The 8,928-nt window shown below is 44.9% G+C and overlaps 1 protein-coding gene, 1 non-coding gene and 1 pseudogene across 2 annotated transcripts; all 3 read right to left on the reverse strand.

Moving 5' to 3' along the window:
• Positions 1 to 1,193: 1,193 nt before the first annotated feature.
• On the reverse strand, positions 1,194 to 4,146 carry LOC129294851 (cytochrome c oxidase subunit 1). The gene has a single exon (XM_054933342.1). The coding sequence runs from the start codon at positions 4,144 to 4,146 to the stop codon at positions 2,560 to 2,562; it is 1,587 nt and encodes a 528-aa protein (XP_054789317.1). The 3' UTR covers positions 1,194 to 2,559.
• Positions 4,147 to 4,340: 194 nt separating this feature from the next.
• LOC129294854 (uncharacterized) lies at positions 4,341 to 4,939 on the reverse strand (annotated as a pseudogene).
• A 1,677-nt stretch (positions 4,940 to 6,616) lies between these two features.
• Positions 6,617 to 6,690, reverse strand: TRNAM-CAU (transfer RNA methionine (anticodon CAU)). Its single transcript has one exon. It is a non-coding gene; the product is annotated as a tRNA-Met (tRNA).
• Between the last annotated feature and the right edge of the window lie 2,238 nt (positions 6,691 to 8,928).

Consider the following 8,928-nt stretch of genomic DNA (forward strand, 5'->3'; position numbering starts at 1 on the left):
GAAGTGTCGTATTGGTATCCGGATGCGTCCCCCTGAGCTATTCTTCTTTTAAAGCATCCCGAGAGCATCCTGCTTATCGAACTTTTTTGCTTTTTTGACCCAAGAAAATCAAGTTTCTTCTCGCTCCTCTCACATCATATTTTGGTGTGGTGGTACGCCTCTGTAGTAGTGCTGGAAGTGATCTTTGTTGGTGGGTAATAGGTACGCATCCCAGTCTGTGAATACATCTTCTGGCATTATACTTTTTAGGTCTAGTCTTCCATTACCGGCAGCGGTAGTAACATAACGTGTGTAGCTTTTCGGTGGCTAGCATTGGTTAGGATGTTAAGCGGATCATAAGAGAAGTGAATGCTATAAAGAGTACAGGTGCATGCGTGCGAATAATAGTAGAGGTGGAAGGGGTGGTAGGAGCTAGTTGGCAACCAAAAGCAGGGGAACAAGTAGGGCAGTTGACCACCCCGAAAGCAGGGCAAGTAACCCAAAGCATCGGCTTGGAAATAGATTGGTAGGAGGTTTCATCTCTATTGTTCTTTTCCCTCCGGCTTTGAACTAGTTGTTGACTCAGTCTGGTAGTGTCCCCTTGTGTGGTATAAGGGGCTTGTAGCTTTCAATGTCTTCCTTTCAACAAGACTTTTCCGTCTTCTTTAGCCGACATCGCGTAGCTCTCTCTTTCATATAGGGTACCATCCCTCACATCCGATTCTCGAACTCAGACAGACGATTCTATCTTATTGGCTTATGAAAGTGCCCAAGAACTAAGAGCGCATTCTCTTACTTTCCTTCGAGAAGGCAGGGTTTGAAGGCAAGGCGATCTTGAAGATTTTGTCGCAGTCCCACTACGCGTAAATAGATGGGAATAGCTCCAAGCCCAGCTTTCGAAGCACGTGCCCCCTCTTCCGATTAACGCACCAAAGAATCTGTTTTGCTTCGTGAGAAAGGGAGTATGTTAGATAGAAAGAGCTACAAAAGGTGTATCGGATATATTATTCCATATAGGAATGAAGAAAGGCCATGATAGGAAAGTGAAGTGACTTCCGGGGCGAACGATACGGTTCGGTTTAAGGTAAACTAACCCCTTAACTCTTGGAGCTAAAGGTAATTGCCTTATCTTATAGAATTGATCTTGTTATCCTTTGCTTTCTAGAGGAAAGCAGTGAAAATTCCTTTTGGAATTCCATTTCTAAGTCTTTGACTGTAAGAAGCCAGGTTAGTATAGAGTACTAAAACTAAAACCTGGGAAGCAGATAGGACCTGATATAACCTGAAGACAGGAAAGGTTGTAAATGGATGTTACCTCACCCTCCTATTTTATCTTTTGTACTTTCCTTGACTATTAACTACAGATTGGTTTCAATTGAAAGCTATAGTCCTGATACTACGTTAAATCATAGGATATAAAAAGAATCCCAGTAAACCAGCATTTCACAGCTTTCTTCAATCCTCGCTTCGCCTTTATCTGATAGGGGCATAAGGACAGTCTTCCTGCCTATGTCCATACCTTCCACACTTGAAACAAATAAGATTGAATCCCTCATATTCAACTTGAAACAAATCATTAAACACCAAGGACCAATTTCCTCCTCAGATCCACTTCCACGCACACTCTGGCATATCTCCCTCTCTCTGTCTTCGCATTATCATCTTCCATCTGTGACAGAGTGTTCTCGTCGATTTTCAAAGCTCTTCCGATCTTGTTACCCAGCCGCCATAGAAAATGTCTGTTATAATAATGCAAGGGAATGTTACGGACTCTAACCCAAATAGGAGTCTTACCAAGTGAGTTATAGCACGGGTTGAAACTAGGGTGCCATCGCAGAACGACCAGATAATGTCCTAGTTCGACCCATGGGCCTTTCGTCAACACACGTATGTAGTCGTTGTCATCATCAAACCGAGCTATGAAGTAGTTGTTTTTCCACATCTATTAACTCTAAGTTCTGGATACCCCATAGACGTTGGACCCTCGTCTTCAGCATTCTGAGGGATATATATACTCCTCCCCAACAACGTGAGAACAAGGGCTTTTTTCCAAGGCTGGCAATATTCGACTAGTTCCTCATGGGTTATATCCACATACGGATATATTTCCCTGAGCTTCATGCTTTCTTCCGTTATAGCTATTTCCTTCACTTCAAGATCATCGAGCAGAACTTCATCCGCTTCCTCATACAAAACATTATCAGTCCCATTAAATCCCACCACAGAGTCCCTATAAGACAAAAAATTGCCTTTTAATAGGAACATTGTGATTCCCCGGTAGATTCTCCTTCGAAGCCCCTGGTCCCTCCATCTTATTCAGACTAGGGCAGAGTCTTTTCTCTACGGAGAGAATGTCTCACATTCGGCATATCCGTTTTTCATATCGATCGATAAAGAGGAGAGTGGTCTTACCGCTTTTATCAAATAACCTTAGCTTGCTTGATTTGCTTTTTTCTTTCTATTTCTAAACAACTCATGTTGAAAAGTGTAAGTATGAAATGTTGTGTTGTATGTGGAGATCTTGTTTTCAAGTTCTGTTAGGTTCTTAGTAGCAGTCGGCGACCTTCTTGATTCTTTCTTTTACTTCACATAGCTTTTCGTCTCCTTGATAGCTGGCAGTTCTCCAAAAGTATGAAAAGCTGGAGGACTTTGTACCAGCCATTCCAGTGTGGTTGAATTTTGTTCAACAGCCCAAGGAATGTTCGCCCTTTTTGTTTTGTTATTTCCACTGCTTGAAGTGATTGTTACGACCACGAAGAAACGACGAATCCCAACTACGGATATATAAGAGCCAAAACTGCTAAGGGCATTCCATCCAGCGTAAGCATCTGGATAATCTGGAATGCGACGTGGCATACCCGAAAGCCCTAAGAAATGCATGGGAAAGAGGGTCGGATTAACCCCGAAAAAAGTGATCCAAAAATGGATTTGACCTAAAGTTTCAGGGTATGTCCGACCAAAGATTTTACCCACCCAATAGTGAAATCCTGCAAATAAAGCAAAAACGGCTCCCATAGAAAGTACATAATGGAAATGTGCAACCGCATAATAAGTATCATGTAGAGCAATGTCTAGCCCAGAATTTGCCGGGACTATTCCAGTGAGTCCTCCTATGGTGAACAAAAAGATGAACCCTACAGCAAATAACATGGGTGTTTTGTATTGTATCGAACCCCCCCACATGGTAGCGATCCAACTAAATATTTTAATTCCAGTGGGGACAGCTATGATCATGGTAGCTGCGGTGAAGTAGGCACGGGTATCAACGTCTAAGCCCACAGTAAACATATGATGAGCCCAAACAAGAAATCCAAGAACACCTATACTGATCATGGCATAAACCATGCCTAGATACCCGAAGACCGGTTTTCCCGAAAAAGTCGAAACGATATGACTTATGATACCGGATCCAGGCAGAATGGGAATATACACCTCTGGATGACCGAAGAACCGAAAGAGATGCTGGTATAATATTGGGTCTCCCCCTCCTGCGGGATCAGAAAAGGTTGTATTAAAGTTTCGATCGGTTAATAACATGGTAATTGCCCCTGCCAGTACCGGAAGTGATAATAAAAGTGGGAATGCTGTTACTGGAACGGACCACACAAATAGGGGTGATCTATGCATAGTCATTCCAGGTCCACGCATGTTGGAGATAGTTGTTATAAAATTGATAGAACCTAAAATGGATGAAACACCAGATAGATGAAGACTAGAAATTGCTGAATCAACTGCTCCTCCAGAATGGCTGGTAATACCACTTAAGGGCGGATAGACCGTCCACCCAGTGCCGCTACCCACTTCTACTAAGGCTGAGCTTAATAGGAGCAAGAGACTTGGTGGCAACAACCAGAATGAAATATTATTTAATCGTGGAAATGCCATGTCAGGTGCACCTATCAGAATCGGAACAGACCAATTACCAGATCCACCTATCATCGCCGGCATAACCATAAAAAAGATCATTAAAAAAGCGTGAGCCGTTATTAAAACATTATAAAGTTGATGATTCCCACCAAGAATTTGATCGCCGGGTCGTGCTAATTCCATACGAATCAATACTGAGAAGCATGTGCCCATCACTCCAGCAATGGCACCGAAGATGAAATATAGAGTCCCTATATCCTTGTGGTTAGTGGAGAACAGCCATCGGACCGGATTTGTCATCAATTTGTTTTGATTTCGTTTCCTTCCTTATCAGAGAGGGGCCCCTTAGGGAGCGGGGCTTATTTCTTGAAAAAGGGGGAGTGAGAGGGGAAGGAAGAATGGAAAGGGGGGTGGGGAAGGTCCGGAAAGCCCTCACTTTATTGATGGGACATTTTGATCCCCTTTTCTTTCCTCCCCCCCCCCCCGGTTCTGGTTCAGGAAAGGGTCAACGCAAGGATCTTACTTCGAAGCAATCTCTGGAGTTTTCCCTTATCCGAACGGGTCTTGCAAGAAAATAGGATTTCATATTGAGCTCCAAATATACGCTATTGGGATAGGATGGTTCCTACTAGCTCTCCCCCCTAAGAACCGCACGTGCGAGTTCCCCCGCATACGGCTCAAGTGGCGAAGGCCCTTTCCTTCGCGCTTGGTAAGCGCTTCGCTGTAGCCAAGCTTACTGCTAGCCTATCGCCTAGAGCCAAGCTTCGACCGCGACTGCTCGTCGCTTCTGGGCGCCTTATTCCGTCACCCGAGATCCAAGTCAGCACCGGCAAAGATCTCTTGATTCCTCGCGGCCGGGCCGGCTTGGAAGCAAGCTACCTGTCGCCTATCTCACCCCCTTTCTTATTATTAGTAAGATAGGTTGCCCCTTTCCCCTTTCTCTAATAATAAGGCTCGTAAGACCTCACTGCCGATCGCCTTCAGCTGGGTGAGCCTTCGCTTTTTGGATCGTCTTCTGCCCAATGTCAATGTGGTACCCTCCCGTTTGTTTTTGGTTCCCATTGGGTTTACCTTGTTTACAGGTCGACCCCATGGCAGCAAGAAAAAAAAGGCGATCTTGTGCTATACTCCGGTGATCTCTTTCCTACCGAGGCACGCAAACCCCCATCGTGTCCCAGATCACATTCCGTGAATCGAAAGGGGAAGCCTACTCATCCATCAGCTCCTCTCGTAGATCGGTGCGGTTTTACGAAGCGTCTAAGCACAGTTCACTCGCGTTGATCAATCAAGAGCTTTGCCGCCACTCCTTAAGGTTACCTGTTGTATCATACACTTCTTGCATTCTTTCCCACGCTTCATACCCCCCATTTCTTCTTAAGGTAAGGTAAAGGGCCAGGCATGGTGGGGTAGGAGCATTCTGCCGGCAATCTTTTTGGCTTGACCAATCAGTCTTATGTCCTCCGAGTCGCACGGCGTTTTAACCGAAAGAACTTCTTGCGCAATTCATGCGTTTCTGTTTTTATGACCAGAAATTGTTTCTTGATTTCCATTTCAAATTGTTCTCTGGACTTTTTATCAATATGAGGTGATCGTAACACAGTATATAAGACTCGTGATTCAGGCAATCCAATCTTCCGTGTGTAAGGCGGAAGCCCCCCAAAATGGTTTTCCAAAAATGGGTGATCAAAAGATCGAATCACTATGCGTATCTTGGTGGTCGTTACTTTTGGTGGTCTTTCTTTTTGGCTGACTCCTTTTCCTGTTCTATTGATCAGAAGCATCCAGCAGCGCCACGCCAGTAGAAAGAGTTAAGCTACTAAGCGAATTTTAAGGCTACCCGGCTAATGGGAATCGAAAAGCTATTTCTTATACTTCGCGTCAGCAAATTTCCGATTTCCCAGGGAAACCAGTGAATCGATAAACGTATTCCAAATAGAACAGTTCTTGGTTCCTAAGAAGCGTCGGATCCTACGGAACTGCTCTAAACGCGTATCGATGTCTGTTTCCCAGGCATCGTAGAGAGCCATGTTCATGGCACGTGCGATATCTTTCTTATCATTCTCATCGAGAAAAATGCCTTTAGAGAGAAGTAAAGCACGTGCTCTTTCCACCATCCTAGCCTCCTCATTTTCGCAGGTCGTATTGATCGCATTTACTGCTCTATAAATGCGGTCCTCTGTCCCCGGGTCGAGCGGATTAGGAAGGGGGCGGGCAACCTCATCTTCCTCTTCCGCTAAAACCTCGAGGTCGAAAGAGGTCCAACCCGAGCTCGAACCTTCGTGTGAACCCACACCCACTATGGAGTTGGATCCACCGGATGAATGGCTAGCTGTTGGCAGCACCTGGCACACGGAAAGATCCCACAATATAGAATCAAAGTTATGGTAAAGAGTTAAGCTACACCTAACAAAAAGAAAAAGCAAAATGGAGAATCTCACTATATAACGAGCCCTTTTAAAGTAGGGGCTCGTTATATAGAAGCAAAAGATACGAACTTGGAGACTAAAAGGAACGTAGTGGAAGAAAATCGAAAGCAAGAAGAGGAAAAGGCAGAACCAGAAGAATGGTGTTCAATAAGTGAATTTATCCAGTTGAGGCATTATTGATTGAGAACAAATTCTGACCTACAGACTGAACTCCGAAAAGCCTGTAGGACTAGTGTTTTGACGAGTGGTTGGTTGTTGACCAACGAACTACGTGGGAGAAAGAAAGATGCACTGAGTTACTTACGAATCAGAAAGATTGAGGCTGACTACGGCCTCAAATGATTAGGCGGGGACAGGATTCGAACCTGCAATCTTCAGGTCATGAGCCTGATGAGTTGACCAATTCCTCTACCCCGCTTCTTCCCTCTTGAAACTGAAAACATATAGAAAAGCAAATAAGACTGCCCACACTGAACACCAACATGAGATAGGTTGCGGCTATAGTCAGAACTCAAACTGAGCCAATTGGGTAATTATGACCTGAGGTACCGAAGCCGGACGGGCAGACCTCTAATCGTTGGATCCGGTAAACAGGGTAGCCCCAGGTACGCTTGGGACTGGATGGAATCCTTTTTTCCTAGTAGCGAACCTTTTTTTCGTTCCCACAATCATCTTTCTTGTACCTCGAGAACCAAATCCCACATGTACGAACTGGCTTTCACAATAACAATAAATAAAGGGAAGTGCGCCGGGAAGTGAGGAGCCAGAAAGCATAGATTAGATTTCCAGGTCTATCTATTATACGTTATTTCACCGATGCGAGTGCCGAGTTGTTTCGAGTCTCAGAAAATCCGATCCTCGCTCAGCTCCAGCTTCAAAGGTATGATATGTAGGCAGATTTTCCGGTAGGTTGAGTCGGTCAACTGTCATGTAAAGAACAGAAAGGAGAGACTTTCCAGCCCATGTGTGTAGCATCTTACTTTTCCAGCACTATCACTGAACTAGTACCGTACTTTCCATTAAAAAAATGACTAAAACTCTCAAGGTCCGTCCAGAGTTTCACCTCACTAACTTGAAAGAGACTACTCCTCTGGAAGGAACGACTCTATATAAAGAGACGCGCTACGACGCTGGATACTCGATTAAAGTAAATTGATCCCGCGGCGCGGGGACGGAAAGCAAAATAGGGCAGGATTCGCTCAATCAAAGACAGTTCCATTCGATCTTAGCCGATCTCAGGTTACCGGCTCTCCCGCCTCATTTCAAGGCACGATTGGAGAGCTCATTGGGTACTACACCTCAAGGGCGCTTTCTCAATCGCAAAAACGATACTGTCTGAGATGCGATGTTCTGATTATTTATGTCATTTTCAATGCTTGTTCTCATTCCTACTTGCTTCTTTCCCTACTATATGGGGTTCACTGAACTCAATCACTTCCTTTCTCAGCAAGAAAACGGGGCAATCAAACTAAAGGCGTTAGTACGAACAAGCCAGCTACGAATAAAGTCGCTCTAGCGCGAAAGCCCCCACTTAGTTTAAGGCGTTAGTACGAACAAGCCCGCTACGAATAAAGGCGCCCTAGCGCGAAAGCCCCCACTTAGTTTAAGGCGTTAGTCACGAACAAGCAACGGATGAGCGCTCTAGCGCGAAAGCCCCCACTTAGTTTAAGGCGTTAGTACGCGCAGCCGTTTGATTGCTGCTTTAGTTTTCTTGCTGCTTTAGTTTGATTGCTGCTTTAGTTGGATTGCTGCTTTAGTTGGATTGCTGCTTTAGTTGGATTGCTGCTTTAGTTGGATTGCTGCAGGAGTTTTCTTGCCCCGCCCCGTTTTCTTGCTCGTTGCTTGTTGCGCTAACGAGCAGACGAAGGTTTAGTGATCACTTACGCAATTCGACTTATGCTCTTTTGCGAGATGAGATCACTCTCTCTTTCCACTAGGCTAGTGAATGCACGATCAGGTTAGACTTAATTGACTGAGTTCAGTTTCAAGTTCAGTTACACTTATTAACACGAGGGCTAGTTGAGATCAGGGACGGACTCTAACTGCCCCGCTGGCCGGAGGGAAAAAGCACTCCATAGATTGAGGCAACTTACACTGAATAGTAAGCTATAAGTCTCACTTCCTCTCCTAGAGAAGTCAGGTAGCGAAAGAGTTGAACTCATTCTCTCCATTCAGAGAGAGTAGAGCCCAGAGACAGGTAAAGGCATACAACTGAGCAATCGAGCCTACATTGGAACTCACGAGTGAAAAAGCGATTCGGCTTACGGGAGTGAAACCGAGGGACAACCCTTTCCTTTCTTGCTGTTCTTTCATCAGCAAATGTGGCAAACAGGTGGGCTGGTGGTCTTTTCGTATTAATTATAAGTAGAAGATCTCCGCTCGCGAGGAAATCAAAGGCTCAAGGTAATAAGGGAAATCTCTTTAGGAAAGCAAGTCCCTTAGCTCTTGGATTCATCGAGAAGGCATGAAGTAGCGGTTGATAGTGAAAAGTGACCTGACCTACCGCGCTTTCAGCACAAGCTAGTCAATCAGTGAGGCCACCATGCCCACAACTTAAGCCCTCAACCTACGATTGATGAACCGTGCGTGAGGGCAGGGCTAGGGCTATAGTAGAATATCTGAGGAATCCATTACTGAACCGTAGGATTCAACGAAG

The sequence above is a fragment of the Prosopis cineraria genome, unplaced genomic scaffold, assembly GCF_029017545.1.
Source record: "Prosopis cineraria cultivar Desert tree isolate PC_DT_omini unplaced genomic scaffold, ASM2901754v1 PC16, whole genome shotgun sequence".
Taxonomy (NCBI): Eukaryota; Viridiplantae; Streptophyta; class Magnoliopsida; order Fabales; family Fabaceae; genus Prosopis; species Prosopis cineraria.

What these genes read in the sequence shown, in the direction of transcription:
- LOC129294851 (XM_054933342.1), bottom strand. Translation starts at nt 4,146, where the DNA reads ATGACAAATCCGGTCCGATGGCTGTTCTCCACTAACCACAAGGATATA.